Source organism: Pristiophorus japonicus, chromosome 3, assembly GCF_044704955.1.
Source record: "Pristiophorus japonicus isolate sPriJap1 chromosome 3, sPriJap1.hap1, whole genome shotgun sequence".
Taxonomy (NCBI): Eukaryota; Metazoa; Chordata; class Chondrichthyes; family Pristiophoridae; genus Pristiophorus; species Pristiophorus japonicus.
Genome location: NC_091979.1, coordinates 259,688,735 through 259,709,823, shown reverse-complemented (window position 1 = coordinate 259,709,823; position 21,089 = coordinate 259,688,735). Strand labels below are relative to the sequence as shown.

General features: G+C 43.7%; 1 protein-coding gene across 2 annotated transcripts in view; it reads left to right on the top strand.

Annotated features, from left to right (window-relative positions):
* The window catches only part of atrnl1b (attractin-like 1b), a 1,062,984-nt gene that overhangs the window by 872,653 nt on the left and 169,242 nt on the right, over positions 1 to 21,089 (top strand). For both annotated transcript variants that reach the window (XM_070876576.1, XM_070876575.1), the window contains exon 27: positions 2,989 to 3,096. In XM_070876576.1, the coding sequence (XP_070732677.1) occupies positions 2,989 to 3,096 (108 nt within the window). The remainder of the gene's footprint in view (positions 1 to 2,988; positions 3,097 to 21,089) is intronic.

Here is a 21,089-nt window from a genome sequence, read left to right as displayed (position 1 = left end):
CTGAAGTTTAAAAATAGCTGTGACCTTTGGGAATTGTCATCTTGTATCAGAAGAACCTAAAGGAAGATAATCAATTTTGCCTATGTCAAATTCTTTTTCATTAATTTAAAATCTTGGAATTTTTTTTTAAATGTTACCTCACTTTAGTAAGAAGTCAAAGAATTTGAGGCCATGGGAGTAGTTCTGTACTCTGAAAGCTTATTACTCCCTTAGTTATTTTTTGAGGATGTTTCCAATAAAGTGGACAAAGGAGTACCAGTTGATGTGGTATATTTGGACTTTCAGAAGGCTTTCGACAAGGTCCCACACAGGAGATTAATGTGCAAAGTTAAAGCACATGGGATTGGGGGTAGTGTGCTGACGTGGATTGAGAACTGGTTGTCAGACAGGAAGCAAAGAGTAGGAGTAAATGGGTACTTTTCGGAATGGCAGGCAGTGACTAGTGGGGTACCGCAGGGTTCTGTGCTGGGGCCCCAGTTGTTTACATTGTACATTAATGATTTAGACGAGGGGATTAAATATAGTATCTCCAAATTTGCGGATGACACTAAGTTGGGTGGCAGTGTGAGCTGCGAGGAGGATGCTATGAGGCTGTAGAGTGACTTGGATAGGTTAGGTGAGTGGGCAAATGCGTGACAGATGAAGTATAATGTGGATAAATGTGAGGTTATCCACTTTGGTGGTAAAAACAGAGAGACAGACTATTATCTGAATGGTGACAGATTAGGAAAAGGGAAGGTGCAACGAGACCTGGGTGTCATGGTACATCAGTCATTGAAGGTTGGCATGCAGGTACAGCAGGCGGTTAAGAAAGCAAATGCATGTTGGCCTTCATAGCGAGGGGATTTGAGTACAGGGGCAGGGAGGTGTTGCTACAGTTGTACAGGGCCTTGGTGAGGCCACACCTGGAGTATTGTGTACAGTTTTGGTCTCCTAACTTGAGGAAGGACATTCTTGCTATTGAGGGAGCGAAGATTCCCGGGATGGTGGGACTGACCTATCAAGAAAGACTGGATCAACTGGGCTTGTATTCACTGGAGTTCAGAAGAGTGAGAGGGGACCTCATAGAAACGTTTAAAATTCTGACGGGTTTGGACAGGTTGGATGCAGGAAGAATGTTCCCAATGTTGGGGAAGTCCAGAACCAGGGGTCACAGTCTAAGGATAAGGGGTAAGCCATTTAGGACCGAGATAAGGAGAAACTTCTTCACCCAGAGAGTGGTGAACCTGTGGAATTCTCTCCCACAGAAAGTAGTTGAGGCCAATTCACTAAATATATTCAAAAGGGAGTTAGATGAAGTCCTTACTACTCGGGGGATCAAGGGGTATGGCGTGAAAGCAGGAATGGGGTACTGAAGTTTCATGTTCAGCCATGAACTCATTGAATGGCGGTGCAGGTTAGAAGGGCTGAATGGCCTGCTCCTGCACCTATTTTCTATGTTTACCAAAAAGGAGCTTTCCAGCTTTCTCTTGATTTGTGGGAAAGGGGTTAATATGAGCTGCATCTTCTCGAGGTTGGGTGACGATCATTTCTGTGCCTGAGGAAAAGGTGACTTATTACTGGACGATATTATGCCTCTTGTGACCTCCCTTTCGGAAGACATACCCGTTAATAGACTAGTTTTGCAGTTCTGGAAAATAATACATGCTTGGGCCATTAATCTTTTTATTTAATTCCAAAAGTGCTACACAAGTCAATACCAGCTTAATATTAAGTATCCCTGAGAAAGCTCTGTAGTCCTTAAAATGGGAAAGCTTTACATTTCTAATTAGCCACTTTCTTGTGCTGACGACATAGGATTCAAGCAACTACTTTTGTTTTCAATGTAGCTGTTGTGGAAGATGTCTCTTGTTGCTAATAGCAAAATAATGACACTTTGCTTTAAGGATTTCCCTAAATCCTCTTGATTAAGTGAAAGGAGCAGAAATAGGGTCAATTCTGTCTTTGGGGAGAATTAAATACCTTTTAAGATGGCTTTAAAATGTTTAAGCACCTTTTTAAGACAACTCTAAAGCATTTAGTCACAAGCTACTTAGATGTTTAACATAAGCTCTTCACACATTAAGTGAAAAGTACGACAAGGATTTTGTTCCCTACAGTTTAGATTCCCTACAGTATAAGTCTCTAAAGTAAAAATCAACTCTTGCTTCATATTGATTCTGGATGAAAAGAATCTTTCTTCCGTAAATTAATTCTTCAGGGAAAAAAAAATCTACTAAAAGATTGATCAGAGCCTTATTGTAACCAGACCTTTAAGTCATACATTACCAGCATTCCAACAAGTCAATGTGACATTTCTTTTGTGATACACTGCTTTATAATGATTTGGTTCAAACACTATTAGATGAAATGTGAATAACTGAATGTATTTCATCTTAATATCACTGCAAATATAATGGTGCACAATACCCAATCTCCCCAGGAAATATGAAATGTGGCCAGATGTTGTGTGATAGTTTTAAAAACCTTGCCTATGTTGTTTTATTTTCTTAGAACATTCTAATAATTTATGTGCATTTTTTTATTGGTTAAATATAACTTTAGGTACAATATTTGAGTCATTCTGGTCATTGGTAGTTCCAGACAGGTCATTCAGTTGAAACTTGAACCCATATTGGTTGACCACTTGTCTCTGAAACAACTGCTACCAGTTTTTATAGAGGTTGTTACAAACACGTTCGTCTTTTAATGCACTCATTTCTAAAATGAACTTTTCTGAAAACCTAATGCTGACTATTACAGAACATAGTGAAATTAAATCTAAAGCAGTGTAGTATATTTCTATTATAATTGCCAGTAAATGGGAAAATAATTGAGATCTCATTTATTTTTGATATGGTATGAGCATACTATTGCTGATCTGAATGTTTACACAAAAAAAATTGGAAAAAAAATGGATAATATAATGTTTCCGAATCGTTACATTTTTCCTGATGACATTTTGTGCCCCAATTTTTCAACAACTTCTACCTTTTTGTTTTTAAACAGCAACTCATGCGGGAAAGACAGCAGATGGCTAGTCGTCCTTTTGCATCTGTTGATGTAGCCCTGGAAGTTGCAAGTGACCAGCCTGATATCATAAGAGGACCACTTGAGGTAAGTACCATACTAACAGGAACTGTGCTCTGAATATCTGCATATTTATACAAGAGCTCATTTTGTGTGCAGTGTTATAATTATCCATGACTTTTGTGTCCACATTGCATGGAAAACCTTGGTTACATATGTCACGCTACCTACAAAGCAAGGTTTCTCACTAATGCTGCAGTCCATTCACCTGAGGAATTATTACTTCAGAAGCAAAGGAATAAATCTACTTGCCTTTCAAGCGTAAACATTTTTGTACAGTAAAATTAATGCATCAATAGGGAAGAGCTTTGTGAAGAGAGTGGGAAATGCAGGCATTTTGTCTTCAAAAGCATTAACCTTTGACTAATTAGCATGCTAATTTATTAGCAAATATAGTGTAAAAATGATATGAATAATGAGAGCTAATGAACAATGATTTTAAAGCACAGAAGTCAATCATATAAGGTAATTTCAGCAATCCCATGCTCCCAGTCCATGCTCTAAGGAAGCACAGGTCAGAGGTAACACTGTCTCGCCAATTCTCGCCAAGGTGCTGAATCAGTCATTTTATTTTTGGCAAGGTTGTCACTGATTTATTGCCACTGCTATTAATTCTATTATTGTGGTTATTCAGAAGGTTGCTAACTTGAAATAAATAAGTTTGCCTTCACAACCATATGTTTATATCACAACTGCCAAAAAACATGAGCTGTTTTTGATGCGTCTTGATTATTCAATTCGAAGTTTCATTACATTCATCTTAAAAGGTAATGTGTAGGAATTGTAGCATTGTTGAACAGGTACCACCAGCAAAATGTTATGTACAGAAGTATGTTTTTTGAGCGAATCGCATTAATCTCATAACATTGAGTTAAAATTCAGTGCATATGCATAAATAACAGCGATGACTACAGATTCCTTTTAGCCTCCTCCTAAAGCCAACCATTAGTTGGACAAGTAGCTCTGATTTAAATAATTTATTGTCCATTTCCATTTCTTAAATAATTCTGATATGATTGGCAAATGTTTGCTGTATATAGCTGATATCCTGAAATCTGTGTATGAAGATTGAGTGGCTTGACTTCCCATATCTCTCTACCAGACATTCATGTTCCAGCGTTTCTGCATATAAATAATACTTTTAACATGCAGCTCAAATGGTCAGTTTAGAAGGCAGCGAGTTCAACTCCCGAGGTGCTTTTCAGTTGAACTCACTTTCTTTCCTCAGTTGGGTGAATTCTGTCAGCTCGGCTATCAGATGGATTGTCACAGGAATGAACACAGCTCTGACATATGAGTCGGGTTTAGAAATTCAGTTGTTTGTGTGTGTGTGTATGTATGTATATATGTCATAATATATATATTTAAAAACTTATTTAAGAGGATTGATGATCAGAATCAATATTTTTTTGCAATTTTAAATGATTTTTTATATATTGATTAAGAGACTGATATGTTTTAGAAACATAGAAAATAGGTGCAGGATTAGGCCATTCGGCCCTTCTAGCCTGCACCGCCATTCAATGAGTTCATGGCTGAACATGCAACTTCAGTACCCCATTCCTGCTTTCTCACCATACCCCTTGATCCCCCAAGTAGTAAGGACTTCATCTAACTCCTTTTTGAATATATTTAGTGAATTGGCCTCAACAACTTTCTGTGGTAGAGAATTCCACAGGTTCACCACTCTCTGGGTGAAGAAGTTTCTCCTCATCTCGGTCCTAAATGGCTTACCCCTTATCCTTAGACTGTGACCCCTGGCTCTGGACTTCCCCAACATTGGGAACATTCTTCGTGCATCTAACCTGTCTAAACCCGTCAGAATTTTAAACGTTTCTGTGAGATCCCCTTTAATTCTTCTGAACTCCAATGAATACAAGCCCAGTTGATCCAGTCTTTCTTGATAGGTCAGTCCCGCCATCCCGGGAATCAGTCTGGTGAACCTTCGCTGCACTCCCTCAATAGCAAGAATGTCCTTCCTCAAGTTAGGAGACCAAAACTGTACACAATACTCCAGGTGTGGCCTCACCAAGGCCCTGTACAACTGTAGCAACACCTCCCTGCCCCTGTACTCAAATCCCCTCACTATGAAGGCCAACATACCATTTGCTTTCTTAACCGCCTGCTGTACCTGCATGCCAACCTTCAATGACTGATATACTATGACACCCAGGTCTCGTTGCACCTCCCCTTTTCCAAACTGTCACCATTCAGATAATAGTCTGTCTCTCTGTTTTTACCACCAAAGTGGATAACCTCACATTTATCCACATTTATACTTCATCTGTCATGAATTTGCCCACTCACCTAACCTATCCAAGTCACTCTGCAGCCCCATTGCATCCTTCTTGCAGCTCACACTGCCACCCAACTTAGTGTCATCCACAAATTTGGAGATACTACATTTAATCCCCTCGTCTAAATCATTAATGTACAGTGTAAACAGCTGGGGCCCCAGCACAGAACCTTGCGGTACCCCACTAGTCACTGCCTGTATTTCTGAAAAGTACCCATTTACTCCTCCTCCTGACAACCAGTTCTCAATCCACATCAGCACACTATCCCCAATCCCATGTGCTTTAACTTTGCACATTAATCTCTTGTGTGGGACCTTGTCGAAAGCCTTCTGAAAGTCCAAATACACCACATCAACTGGTTCTTTCTTGTCCACTCTACTGGAAACATCCTCAAAAAATTCCAGAAGATTTGTCAAGCATGATTTCCCTTTCACAAATCCATGCTGACTTGGACCTATCATGTCACCTCTTTCCAAATGCACTGCTATGACATCCTTAATAATTGATTCCATCATTTTACCCACTACCGATGTCAGGCTGACCGGTCTATAATTTCCTGTTTTCGCTCTCCCTCCTTTTTTAAAAAGTGGGGTTACATTGGCTACCCTCCACTCCATAGGAACTGATCCAGAGTCTATGGAATGTTGGAAAATGACTGTCAATGCATCCGCTATTTCCAATGCCACCTCCTTAAGTACTCTGGGATGCAGACCATCAGGCCCTGGGGATTTATAGTCCTTTAATCCCATCAATTTATAAGCATTTAATTAAATTTAAATTCTGGACTAATATTATACCAAGAGAAGCAGCTCAGAGTTAAAAGTGATGTTAGCACCTAAAATTATATCAGTTGTACTGGCTGAATGTCTGTTGAATCAACATGAGTCATAAAACCAGCAACATTTGGAGGAACACTTCTGAAATTCCCAGCATAATTTTCACTAAACTTTGTATGACCATATATAGGTTCAGGTAATTCTTGAAGGTCAGATAGGTAAACCATTGCCGTGCTCCCAGATCATGTTCAGACTTTTCTTGTATTATATCTTTCTCTGTATCTTCAATTTTAACAGAGCCTAGGAGAAGCAGAACAGCTGAAGTAGTAAAAGCAATGAATTTTTAGAATGTATTCGGGACATTTTTCTAGAACAAGATGTTTTAGAACTGGCAAGATGACAGGCTATACCAGTTTTAATGATAAAAAATGAACCAGAATGAGTTAATCTGACTTGAGGGAACATCTTGCAAATAGTCACCAAAACATGATTGAATTTGATATTAGCTTTGAGAGAAAATAGGACGAGTCGCAAACAAAGGTTTTCAATTAAAATAAGGCAAATTTCAAAGGAATGAGAAATTAATTGGTCACAATAAACTGGATTGAACTGTTAATGAGTTAACTAACATAGAGGCAGTTGGAAGTATTCAAAGAAATAAAGTATGATACAAAACTAGCATATACCCCTAAAATGCACAGGCTTCATTGTGCAGTTAAGGAACATGGGGCTGGAAATTCTGCAACCTTGTGCCAGGTTTTTCGGCGGTTTTTCGCCGTTTTTCGGTGGTAAACGGCGCGGCAGGTAATACCGCTGGGGAGCGGACCGCCGGCGTGCAAGACTGGAAAAGCACTTTCGCCCGATATTTGGCTCAGCGGTGACCCATAGATAGGACCAAAAAAACGGCAAGGAAAAACCTGCATTGCAGCCCTTGGAACGCCGGCTTTTATGAAGACCTGCAAAAAAGGGTAAGTTAAAGTTTTTATTTTTAAATTCTTTTGCAGTGATTCACTAGAAAAGGCTCCTATGAATGTTTTGGGTTTTTTTTTTGGAAAATGAATGTGTTTTTCCTCCTCCCTAGGCCCAACTCGCAGCGGTATCAGCCTCGGAGAAAAGTTGCGGAAAATTTGCGGTTTGCGCCGCGAATCCTCGTGCAGCGCCGATTTTTCCTGCCGGGCGCATTTTTTCCCATTTTCTCCCGAATGTTAGGCCTCGAAATCATAGTGGAATCATAGCGGTATTTTTGGCGGGAAAAAAACGCTATTACCCAAAACCGAATTTCTAGCCCATGGTTACAAAAATGATGTAAGAGACAATATCAAGCTAAAGGAAAAGGTTTATACAAAAGCAAGAAAAAGTGAAAATTCAGCAGAGTGGGAGATGGGTCTAAAGAAAGTAATGAGGTGCAACAAGAGAATAACAGTTAATATTTTCATCAATATATTAAGGGAAAGACGGTGCTGAAGAGAAATGTGTGCCCATTAAAGACGGATGCAGATGAGACTACAAAGGATAATAAGAAAATGGCAGATTTGTTAAATGAGTACTTTCTATCCATTTTAGGAGCAGAAGAACATTAGAAACTGTAGTAGGCCATTAAGCCCATGAGCCTGACCCACCATTCAATTAAGTCATGGTTGATCTGCCCCTCAACTCTATTTATCTGGTTTTGCTCCATATCCCTTTGCCTAACAAAAAAATCTCATATTTTGGGGCAGAAATTTTCAGATTTCTACTACCCTTTGTGTGAAAATCTACTTCCTGATTTTTCTCTTGAACGGCCTAGCTCTAATTTTATGATAATTTCGCCTTGTTCTTGATACCCCGCGTCCTCTTACCAGAGGAGATAGTTTCTCCGTATCTACCCAACAAATCCTTTTAACATTTCAACCAGCTTGATTAAATCAGTCCTCAATCTTCTATACTCAAGTAAATATAAACCAAGTTTTCACAGTGGAGGAAACTACCAAGAGTTCAGGGGAACTTAAAAATAAGCAAGGGGAGGAACTTAGTGAACACAATACAAGTGCAATGGTAATGGAGAAAATAATCGGACTTAAAATAGACAAATCTATAGGTCAATTGAAATTTGCAGGACTGAGATTGATCGATTTTTGTTTGGTAAGGGTATCAAGGTTTATTGGTCAAAGGCGGGTAAGTGTTGAGGTACAGATCAACCATGATCGAATGGAACGGTGGAACATGCTCAAGGAACTGAATAGCCTATTCTTGTCCCTATGTTCTTTACTTATTTTAATGTATCCTGGATACAAATGATTGATGACACAAAGATAAATATGGAAACAATGAATCTATTAATTGTTAGATATGAACAGGTCAACAGAATTCCAAGTTACCTGGTTCAGCTTTTCGAAAAAAAAGTTTTCAGCTCATCAACTGGTACTGAAATGAATCCTAATATGGCGATAAAGCCACTTGTGAGCGGCTTTATTACTGTATTAACTCCATATGACTAAACACTTTGCAAATAATTTCAAGTACACAATTTGAGCACTTCTTGCTTGGGGCTAGAACATTGACGACTTTGCGACTGAGTTTTCGCTGCGATTTGACCCTCCCCGGTGAAAACCCGGTTGGCGAAATCGTCGGTGACCTTTTTGCGGCGGCACTTCCACGTACCGCCAGAGAGAGGAGCGGCGATGTGCAACACCCGAAATAGAGTTTGCGATCGATTTTTGGCGCGCTCGGAACCCAGAATTCTGTATCCAGAATACCGACGGTAAAACCAGTGTTGCAGCCCTGCCAGCAGTGGTAAATGTGAAGACCTGCAAAAAAGGTAAGTTAAAGTTTTTATTTTTTAATTCTTTTTCAGTGATTTAGTAGGTTAGGGTTTGTGAATGTGTGTTTTTTTTTTTTTGCAATTTTTGTTGTTTTTTTTCCCCCTCCTAAGGCCTCTCTCGCAGCGCTATCGGCCTCGGACTAAAGTTGCCGAAATTCGTGTTTTGCATGACGAATCCTCGTGCAACGCCGAGGCTTACCGCTGTGCAAATTAAAGGCCGAAAAGCGGGCCTAAAAACCGTAGCATAGAAAAACGGTAATTTTGGTGTAAAACTACCGTTTTCAAAACTGAAATTCTAGCCCAATGTCTTCTATTTCACACTACACTCTCCTCTTCCCCCATGTTATCTTCTATTATTTTTGTTAACTTTTCTTTGTTTCTAGCTTTAAAAAACCTTTTGTAACGTTCTCTCGCCTTCCGAAAAGGTGAATTTCTGTGCTTTTTTCCCCTGTCTCTGAGCTCCCACAGATCTTTTGAGAGACAGAATGTATATCATGAAAATTAGTCTCTGATTGGCTGAGAATTGTCTCCAAGGACTACTTTTTTAAGCTTGTCAAGACTCAGAAATCTGAAGATTAATGTAGTAATGCAACAGTTATGACTAGGTCAGCATTTGATGGGATTTTCAAAGATGAAGCACTATTGCTTGATGACTTATCTTCTTGGTAGCCCTGGCAACCTGATTTTGCATTGAGATAAGTTTCTCGGTTTTCCCTGCTGTCTCTCTCTGCCTTTCCCTGTTTTTCCACTAACCCACCTGTCTGACCACCTGTTCAAACTAATGAGGACGTATTTAAAATGCACAACCTTACTTTCTTAATGTACTATTAATCTGAGACCTACATCTGGGATGTCTGTGTTGATAGGGAAGATGTGGGTATACATAATTATAAAATATTTTGAGGATGCTGTTCTACATGGTGAATTAACGTAAAACACTTAAGGTGGGGCAATTGGGTTAATTGTTTGTGTTCAGGAAAAATAGGACAAAATTAAGAAATAGCAGTTTTCCTGCATGTAGAAATGTGGGGTGCTGGTATATATTCCTTTTTGGGGATACCTCTGGGGACCCCCAAGAATCTATCCCTGGCTCAATTTTCAAATTCTCCTTGTTTTCATATCCCTCCATGGCCTCGCCCCTCCCCATCTCTGTAACCTCCTACAAGCCTCTAAGATATCTGCGTTCTTCCAATTCTAGCCTCTTACGTATCCCTGAGTCTAATCACTCCAACATTGGCGGCTGTACCTCCAGCTGCCTAGGCCCTAAGCTCTTGAATTTCTTCCCTAAACCTCTCCGACTCGCTACCTTTTTCTCTTCCAAGATGCTATTTAAAACCTACCTCCTGAGGTTCTCGTCATCTATCCTAATATATCCTTATGTGGCTCAATGTTAAATTTTGTTTGCTAATGCTCCTGGGAAGTGCCTTATGACATTTTACTACGTCAAAGATGCGATATAAATGCAAGTTGTTTTTGTAAATATCCAAATTACTATAGCTATTGGAATACAGATAATGACCCTATTTTGGGACAACTGGATCTCTGACACATGCAGAAACCCATCACTGTGCTTAAGATTTGCACAGGCTGGTTTTCTCCCTGCCCAATTTTGAGTACCTACCCTCTCCCCATGAAGAAAATGGCATAAAAAAGGTTGTGTGGTGGAAAAGCTTCTATTTTCCAGTTGTGGAGGAAAAAGCAATTGCTGGGTGGATTTAGATTTTCAAAACTAGCTGAATAATCGGCAGAGGTTTGATTCTGCTCAACCCTCTATTTCTAGGTTGTCTGAACCACACTAGAGGACAACCGTGCAATATCCAAAATTGATAAACAACTGTCTCAACAAAGCATCGTGTTGCTTCTGGTGTCTATTTTATCACAAGTGTAACACATATCCTCAGACATAGGCTATAAGTCACTTATGGTTTTATTGTTGCTATTTTCATTTTTTTTTAATTAATTATTTTAAATGAGAGTAATTTTTTTCCATGCTAAAAGTGGTGTTTCGTGTTCAGCCTCATGTTACAAGTAAGGCACAACTGAGTAGCTAGTTAGACTACACCTGTAATAAGAACAAAAAATAGGAACAGGAGTATGCCATACAGCCCCTCGAGCCTTCCCCGCCACTTCATAAGATCATGGCTGATCTGATCATGGGCTCAGCTCCACTTCCCTGCCCACTCCCCATAACCGTTTATCACCTTATCGTTTAAGAAACTGTCTATTTCTGTCAAATTTATTCAATGTCCCAGCTTCCACAGCTCTCTGAGGCAGCAAATTCCACAAATTAACAACCCTCTGAGAGAAGAAATTTCTCCTCATCTCTGTTTTAAATGGGCGGCCCCTTATTCTAAGATCATGTCCTCTAGTTCTAGTCTCCCCCATCAATGGAAACATCCTCTCTGCATCCACCTTGTCAAGCCCCCTTATAATCTTATATGTTTCGATAAGATCACCTCTCATTCTTCTGAACTCCAATGAGTAGAAGCCCAACCTACTCAACCTTTCCTCATAAGTCAACCCCCTCATCCTCGGAATCAACCTAGTGAACCTTCTCTGAGCTGCCACCAAAGCAAGTATATTCTTTCTTAAATATGGAAACCAAAACTGCATGCAATATTCCAGGTGTGGCCTCACCAATACCTTATATAGCTGGAGCAAGATTTCCCTGCTTTTATACTCCATCCCCTTTGCAATAAAGGCCAAGATACCATTGGCCTTCCTGATCACTTGCTGTACCTGCATACTAACCTTTTGTGTTTCATGCACAAGTACCCCCAGGTCCCACTGTACTGCAGCACTTTGCAATCTTTCTCCATTTAAATAATAACTTGCTCTTTGATTTTTTTTCTGCCAAAGTGCATGACCTCACACTTTTCAACATTATACTCCATCTGCCAAATTTTTGGCCACTCACTTAGCCTGTCTATGTCCTTTTGCAGATTTTTTGTGTCCTCCTCACACATTGCTTTTCCTCCCATCTTTGTTTCGTCAGCAAACTTGGCTATGTTACACTCAGTCCCTTCATCCAAGTCATTTATATAGATTGTAAATAGTTGGGGTCCCAGCACTGATCCCTGCGGCACCCCACTAGTTACTGGTTGCCAACCAGAGAATGAACCATTTATCCCAACTCTCTGTACTCTGTTAGTTGGCCAATCCTCTATCCATGCTAATATATTATCCCAACCCCGTGAACTTTTATTTTGTGCAGTAACCTTTTATGTGGCACCTTGTCAAATGCCTTCTGGCAGTCCAAATACACCACATCCACTGGTTCCCCTTTGTCCACCCTGTTCGTTACATCCTCAAAGAACTCCAGAAAATTTGTCAAACATGACTTCCCCTTCGTAAATCCATGCTGACTCTGCCTGACCGAATTTTGTTTTCCACATGTCCTGCTACTGCTTCTTTAATAAGTTAATTGGTATATAGTTTCCTGATTTTTGTCTGCCTCCTTTTTTAAATAGGGGCATTACATTTGCAGTTTTCCAATCTGCTGGGACCCCCCCAGAATCCAAGGAATTTTGGTAAATTACAACCAGTAAATCCACAATCCCTGCTGCTACTTCTCTTAAGATCCTAGGATGCAAGCCATCAGGTCCAGGGGATTTATCTGCCTTTAGTCCCATTATCTTACTGAGTTATCGCCTCCTTCGTGATTGTGATTGTGTTAAGTTCCTCCCCCTCCTCCCCCCCATAGCCCCTAGACTATCCACTGTCAGAATATTGTCAGTGTCCTCTACCGTAAAGACTGATACAAAATATTTGTTCAGAGTTTCTGCCATCTCCATGTTCTCCATTACTAATTCCCTGGTCACTTTAACCACCCTTTTCCTTTTTATATAGGGCTCAAGTTTCGGCTTGAGTTGCTCCTATTTTTTTGGAGCAGGTCATTTAGAATGGAGCATCTTAGAAATTGCAATTCTTGGCATTTAGTTTGCTCCAGTTCTAGTGAGTTAGAATAGTTTCATGTTGGAACAGATTTTTTTTTCCAAAAGGGGGCGTGTCTGGCCACTTACGCCCGTTTTGCAAGTTTGGGCAGCGAAAACTTACTCCAAACTAATTTAGAATGGAGTAAGTGTAGATTTTTGTACGCTCAGAAAAAGCTTGCCTACACTTAGAAATCAGGTGTAGGGATTGAGAGATGGGGGCGGGGGGAAGGGGGGTTTACAAACATTAAACGCTTCACTTTTACAAATAAAGAGCCATCATCAATAATAAATGATAAATCAACCAATAAATCAATCAAAAAAAATAAAAAAATAAAAAAAATCACTCAAATAAATAAATTATTTCTACTCACCTACTGCAGCAACTGGGAGAAGGGTGGGGGGGGGAGAAGAGAGAGGGGGAGAGAAGATGAACGGCGGGTGGGGGGGGAGATGAATGAGGGGAGCGATGATGATAAACAGGTGGGGTGGGGGAGAAGATGATGAATGGTGGGGGGGAGAAGATGATGAACGGTGGGGGGGGGAGATGATGATGAACGGTGGTGGGGGGGGAGAAGATGATGAACAGGTGGGGGGGGGAGAAGATGATGAACGGTGGGGGGGGGAGAAGATGATGAACGGTGGGGGGGGGGGGAGATGATGAACGGTGGTGGGGGAGAAGATGATGAACGGTGGTGGGGGAGAAGATGATGAACGGTGGTGGGGGGGGGAGATGATGATGAACGGTGGGGGAGAAGATGATGAACGGTGGTGGGGGGGGGAGATGATGAACGGTGGGGGGCGAGATGATGAACGGTGGTGGGGGAGAAGATGATGAACGGTGGTGGGGGAGAAGATGATGAACGGTGGGGGGGGGAGAAGATGATGAACGGTGGGGGGGGGAGATGATGAACGGTGGTGGGGGAGAAGATGATGATCGGTGGGGGGGGGAGATGATGAACGGTGGGGGGGGGAGATGATGAACGGTGGTGGGGGAGAAGATGATGATCGGTGGGGGGGGGAGATGATGAACGGTGGGGGGGGGAGATGATGAACGGTGGTGGGGGAGAAGATGATGATCGGTGGGGGGGGGAGATGATGAACGGTGGTGGGGGGGGGAGATGATGAACGGTGGTGGGGGAGAAGATGATGAACGGTGGTGGGGGAGAAGATGATGAACGGTGGTGGGGGAGAAGATGATGAACGGTGGTGGGGGAGAAGATGATGAACGGTGGGGGGGGGAGATGATGAACGGTGGTGGGGGAGAAGATGATGAACGGTGGTGGGGGAGAAGATGATGAACGGTGGTGGGGGGAGAAGATGATGAACGGTGGTGGGGGGGGGAGATGATGAACGGTGGGGGGGGAGATGATGAACGGTGGGGGGGGAGAAGATGATGAACGGTGGGGGGGGGAGAAGATGATGAACGGTGGTGGGGGAGAAGATGATGAACGGTGGTGGGGGAGAAGATGATGAACGGTGGTGGGGGGGGGAGATGATGAACGGTGGGGGGGGGAGATGATGAACGGTGGGGGGGGAGAAGATGATGAACGGTGGGGGGGGGAGAAGATGATGAACGGTGGGGGGGGAGATGATGAACGGTGGGGGGGGGAGATGATGAACGGTGGGGGGGGGGAGAAGATGATGAACGGTGGGGGGGGAGATGATGAACGGTGGGGGGGGGAGATGATGAACAGTGGGGGGGGAGATGATGAACGGTGGGGGGGGGGGGAGATGATGAACGGTGGGGGGGGGGAGAAGATGATGAACGGTGGGGGGGGAGATGATGAACGGTGGTGGGGGAGAAGATGATGAACGGTGGGGGGGGGGAGAAGATGATGAACGGTGGGGGAGAAGATGATGAACGGTGGGGGGGGGGAGAAGATGATGAACGGTGGGGGGGGAGATGATGAACGGTGGTGGGGGAGAAGATGATGAACGGTGGGGGGGGGGAGAAGATGATGAACGGTGGGGGGGGGAGATGATGAACGGTGGGGGGGGGAGATGCTGAACGGTGGGGGGCGAGATGATGAACGGTGGGGGGGGGAGATGATGAACGGTGATGGGGGAGAAGATGATGAACGGTGGGGGGGAGATGATGAACGGTGGGGGGGGAGATGATGATGAACGGTGGTGGGGGAGAAGATGATGAACGGTGGTGGGGGGGGGAGATGAACGGTGGGGGGGGGGAGATGATGAACGGTGGTGGGGGAGAAGATGATGAACGGTGGTGGGGGAGAAGATGATGAACGGTGGGGGGGGGGAGATGATGAACGGTGGGGGGGGAGATGATGAACGGTGGGGGGGGGGAGATGATGAACGGTGGTGGGGGAGAAGATGATGAACGGTGGTGGGGGAGAAGATGATGAACGGTGGGGGGGAGATGATGAACGGTGGTGGGGGAGAAGATGATGAACGGTGGTGGGGGAGAAGATGATGAACGGTGGTGGGGGAGAAGATGATGAACGGTGGGGGGGAGATGATGAACGGTGGGGGGGGGGAGATGATGAACGGTGGTGGGGGAGAAGATGATGAACGGTGGGGGGGGGGAGATGATGAACGGTGGGGGGGGGAGATGATGAACGGTGGGGGGGGGCGATGATGAACGGTGGTGGGGGAGAAGATGATGAACAGTGGGGGGGGGAGAAGATGATGAACGGGCCCCGCCGAGGACTTCGGGTGGGGCCTGCATGCAGCAGATGTCGGGCTGCCGCCGACTCTTCGGGCGGGGCCCGTCCCCAGTGAGATGCCGGGTGGGCAGGCCCCGCCGACGCCGGTTCCAAGGAGGACTTTGGGCGGGGCCCACCCCCAGTGAGAGGCCAGGTGGCCCCGCCAACGAGGTAAGATGTGTCAGGCCACTCGGCCCGGGATACGGGCGACGTCCCTTCGGCCTGGGATAGGTTCGTCGCCCGGAGACAGTTCGCGCTGGGAGGGCCGGGAGCTACTGCACACACGTGCAGCCGCCACTGTTTTTGGCGCAGGGCTGTAGCTCAGCCCCCAGCAGCCCTTGCTGCGCCGCACCGACCTGGAAATGGGCCTACAGATATCGGAGAATCGCGAGGTAAGTATTCGGCACAATTTCTCTCCTACAAATTAGGCGGGCCCCTCCGATGTGTGCCGTTCTAGCGGGAGTCTGAAACTTGAGCTCTATATACCTATAGAAACTCTTGCTATCTGTTTTTATGTTTTGTGCTAGTTACTTTCATAGTCTATCTTCCCTTTCGTAATCATTTTTTTAGTCGTTCTTTGCTGGCTTTTAAAAGCTTCCCAGTCTTCTGTCCTCTCACTAGTTTTGGCCACTTGTTTTTAATTGGATACCACGGATGGCTATCTTTTCTCTTACACCCTTTCCTCCTCACTGGAATATATTTTTCTTGAGAGTTGTGAAATATCTCCTTAAATGTACACCACTGTTTATCAACCGTCCTACATTTTAATCTATTTTCCCAGTCCACTTTAGCCAAATCTGTCCTCATACCTTCATAGTCTCCTTTATTTAAGCTTAGTACATTGGTTAGACATCCAACTTTCTCACCCTCCATCTGAATTTGAAATTTAATCATGCCATGATCACTCATTCCAAGGGGATCCTTTACTCGGAGATTGTTTATTAATCCTGTCTCATTACACAGGATCAGATCTAAGTTAGCCTGCTCCCTGGCTGGTTCCCTTACATATTGGTCAAGGAAACCGTCCCTTATGCACTCCGTGAATAACTCCTCACAGCTACCCTGACCAGTTTGATTTGTCCAATCAATACGGAAGTTAAAATCACCCATGTTTATTGCTGTTCCCTTTTTACAAGCCCCCACTATTTCCTGGTTTATGCTCTGACCAACAGAGTTGCTACTGTTAAGGGGCCTATAGACTATGCCCACCAGTGACTTTTTCCCCTTATTGTTCCTTATTTCCACCCAAACTGTTTCAACATCATTATCATTTGAATCAATATCGTTTCTTACTATTACATGATTCCATCCTTTATCAATAGAGCTACCCCACTGCCTTTTCCTTTCTGTCTATCCTTCCGGATTGTCAAGTACCCCTGAATATTTAATTCCCAGTCCTGGTCACCTTGCAACCATGTCTCTGTAATGGCTATCAGATCATATCCATTTGTCTCAATAAGTGCCGGCAACTCATCTATTTTGTTACAATTGCTACGTGCATTTAGACAAAGTATCTTTAAGTTTGTTTTTTACCCTTTTTTCCTACTTGTTTCCTCTCTCCTTCAAACTCACTTTCTTTATTTTTGCTTTCTATTGTTGCTGAAGCACTCATAACTGGAGTGTAACCAGCATGAATAGCAAAGAACCAATCTAGTTGTAACATGCACAAATCTGATCAACAATGGAGGGAATTAGGAGATCTTAAAAATAAATACTTCATTGAAGAGGCCCTGCAGATTTTCATAGGTCGTATAGAAGAATGACAAAAGGTCCTCTCGTGTGATTCAGACAACCCACAAGTAGAGGGTTGAGCAGGATTGGAGGCAATCACAATGCCTTCTATTCTTCACATAATAGGAGAATATATGCAAGGCCCATTTACAGAAAAATGCCAAGGCATCAAGTATGGCTGAAAATTAGCTGTATATGGGTTTGGCTGTCAATTATATTGCACTGTTAGAAATGGGTATCTAAGGAGCCTGCAGATGTCATGTATTTCTCAAATGCTTTCATAAAAAGTACTGTGGCGCGGCCCTGGACAACGTGGACCACTTCCAATATCTCGGGAGCCTCCTATCAACAAGAGCAGGCATTGACAACGAGGTCCAACACCGCCTCCAGTGCGCCAGTGCAGCCTTCGGCCGCCTGAGGAAAAGAGTGTTTGAAGACCAGGCCCTAAAAACTGCCACCAAGCTCATGGTCTACAGGGCTGTAGTAATACCTGCCCTCCTGTATGGCTCAGAAACATGGATCATGTACAGTAGACACCTCAAGTCGCTAGAGAAATACCACCAACGATGTCTCCGCAAGATCCTACAAATCCCCTAAGAGAACAGCCGCATCAACATTAGCGTCCTCGACCATACCAACATCCCCAGCATCGAAGCACTGACCACACTTGATCAGCTCCGCTGGGCAGGCCACATAGTTTGCATGCCAGACACGAGACTCCCAAAGCAAGCACTCTACTCGGAACTCCTTCACGGCAAACGAGTCAAAGGTGGGCAACGGAAACGTTACAAGGACACCCTCAAAGCCTCCCTGATAAAGTGCAACATCCCCACTGACACTTAGGACGGTCTTTGGTCAGGTTCTCCCAAGTGGATGAAGCACCTCGAGTGTTGTTGCCGAGAGCATGCGGAAATCAAGCACAGGCAGTGGAACGAGCATGCGGCAAACCAGTCCCACCCACCCTTCCCTCAACGACTCTCTGCCCCACCTGTGACAGAGACTGTGGTTCTCCTATTGGACTGTACAGCCACCTAAGAACTCGTGTTAAGAGTGGAAGCAAGTCTTCTTCGATTCCGAGGAACTACCTATGATGATGTTACCCTGAATTGATCTAGTAAAATCCTAGTATAGAGGACAAAAGTAAGATTTTGAGGATATTTTAGAAATAGTCGAGGTTATTGACTCATTGTTGTTCTGCACATAGTATTCTCCTTCTCAAAGTTCAATGTGATAATGATTTTGACTATCAGGTCAAAAGCAGTGTTTGTGCTTGGTTAAAAATAGGCATCTTCTGTCATTGCAACAACAATAACCATAATACCCATGACATACGATGTGTCATCTGATACACAAAAAGCTGCGACATTCACCTCAACACTCTGCAACATCCACACCACTTGAAGCAAGCACCATTTCACACAGTCTTGGTTGAGTTATAACAGGGTTGGATCATTCATCACGGGCAAGGAGTGACTCTTTGCGATTCTGACCTGAAGTGAAATGAGCATGAGCTGGTGAATCAGTCATTTATTTCATTGGGAAAAAAGATGCAAGCTGGTGTGGGTAGTGTTAAGACTTGCCACCCAGTTGAACACTGTCACGCAATAAAAGTTCCTTGCTCTACTGACTACCATTAAGCTGCAACACGCATCAGTGGCATCTTCCAGGGACACCTCAGGAACACAGGCGGCAAATACAATTGCACTGCAAGAATGCTTCCTTTTGATGATGTGGAGATCCACAGTCCTCGACACAATGGCCCAGAAATTACGGTCGGAGGCTTCCCGCGGGCAGCTCATTCCGACTTGAAAAATTTCTATGAATCTACTTGGTGGTTCGGGAGGTTCGGAGACTTCTGGTCTTGGATCTCTACACATAGGCCTGTGTCGAAGCCCACATATTCCAGGGACGTAAGCGCTTTGTATACGCCTCTAGGATCACGTGGGCTGGTCCAACCAATCCAAGTAGGGGTATTCCCATTCATACTTGTGTGTTACAAATAGCGAAGTTTAAGGCTATGGGCCAGACTTTCGGCTTCATTGTCGGCGATTTTCTCGGCATTACAGCTGGTCTTTTGCCCGACGAGAGTTTGCCTCAAGTTTTTTCCTTGGTATTGCCCACATCAGAAGTCGCCCGCCGGGACCAGGCTGCCCACGTGCAATGCCGAGAACAACCGCCAGGGCGTAAGTTTGGGCTCATCCGCCGGCGCCCAGATCACCAAGAGAACTGCCCTGTAAAAGCTGCTTGAACAGGGCGGTAAGGGGGGACCCTGCAAAGAAAGGTAAGTGAAAGGTTATTTAATTAAAATTTTACCACAGTGATTAGGATTAAAACTGTCTTGGGAATGCTTTGTATGTGTTTTTTCTTATAATAATTTTGTCGTTAGGTTCCCCCCCCCCCCAGGCCCAACCGAAGCTGCGGCCTAAATTTTTGTACTTACCGTCCATTCTGGTAACGACCACCTATTTGGCTAACTTACTCCACTTACCCGCCGAGAGACCGCTGAGAATGAGTGTACAACATCACCTTTTTTCGCCGGGCGATCAGTTCCACACACCTTTCCCCTCAAAATGCAAATTTGCGCCTGTTTTTTTTTTCGTCGGGCATTAGCAATCCTTCTCATCGGGCATTGTGGGCCTTTATGGAAAGTCTGGCCCTACCTCTGGTCACTTTAATAATTAGGATTCAGACAACCCACAAATGGTGGGTTCAGCAGGATTGGAGACAATCACAATGCCTTCTATTCTTTGCATAATAGGAGAATATATGCAAGGCCAATTTACAGAAAAGTGCCAAGGCATCAAGTATGGCTGTAAATTAGCTGTATATGGGTATGGCTGTCAATTGTATTGCACTGTTAGAAATGGGTATCTAAATGGGTATCTAAGGAGTCTGCAGATGTCATATATTTCTCAAATGCTTTCATAAAAAGTACTGTTATCCTGAATTGATCCAGTAAAATCCTAGAATAGAGGACAAAAGTAAGATTTTGAGGATATTTTAGAAGTAATGGAGGTTATTGACTCATTGTTGTTCTGCACAGGGTATTCTCCTCTTCAGAGTTCAATGTGGCAATGATTTTCACTTTCATCAGGTCAAAAGCAGCATTTGTGCTCGGTTAAAAATAGCCATCTTCAGTCATTGCAACAACAATAAACATAATACCCATGACACACGATGTGTCATCTGATACACAAAAGCTGCGACATTCACCTCAGCGCTCTGCAACATCCACACCACTTGAAGCAAGCACCATTTCACACAGTCTTGGTTGAGTTATAACAGGGTTGAATCATTCATCACGGGCAAGGAGTGATTCTTTGCGATTCTGACCTGCAATGAAATGAGCATGAGCTGGTGAATAAGTCATTTATTTCATTGGGAAGAAAGATGCAAGCTGGTGTGGGTAGTGTTAGACTTGCCACCCAGTTGAACACTGTCACGCAATAAAAGCTCCCTGCTCTACTGACTACCATTAAGCAGCAACAAGCATCAGTGTCATCTGCCAGGGACACCTCAGGAACACAGGCGGCAAATACAATTGCACTGTAAGGAATGCTTCCTTTTGATGATGTGGAGGTCCACAGTCCTTGAAACAATGGCCCAGAAATTGCAGTCAGAGGTTTCCTGCAGGCGGATGCTTCCGACCTGAAAAATTTCTTTGAATCCAGCTGGTAGTCCGGGAGATTCGGAGACTTCTGGTCCTGGGCCTCTACGTATAGGCCAGGGACGCAAGTGTTCCTGAGATCACGTGGGCCGGTCCAACCAATCCAAGTCGGGGTATTCCCATTCATACTTGTGGTGATTCCCTTTGT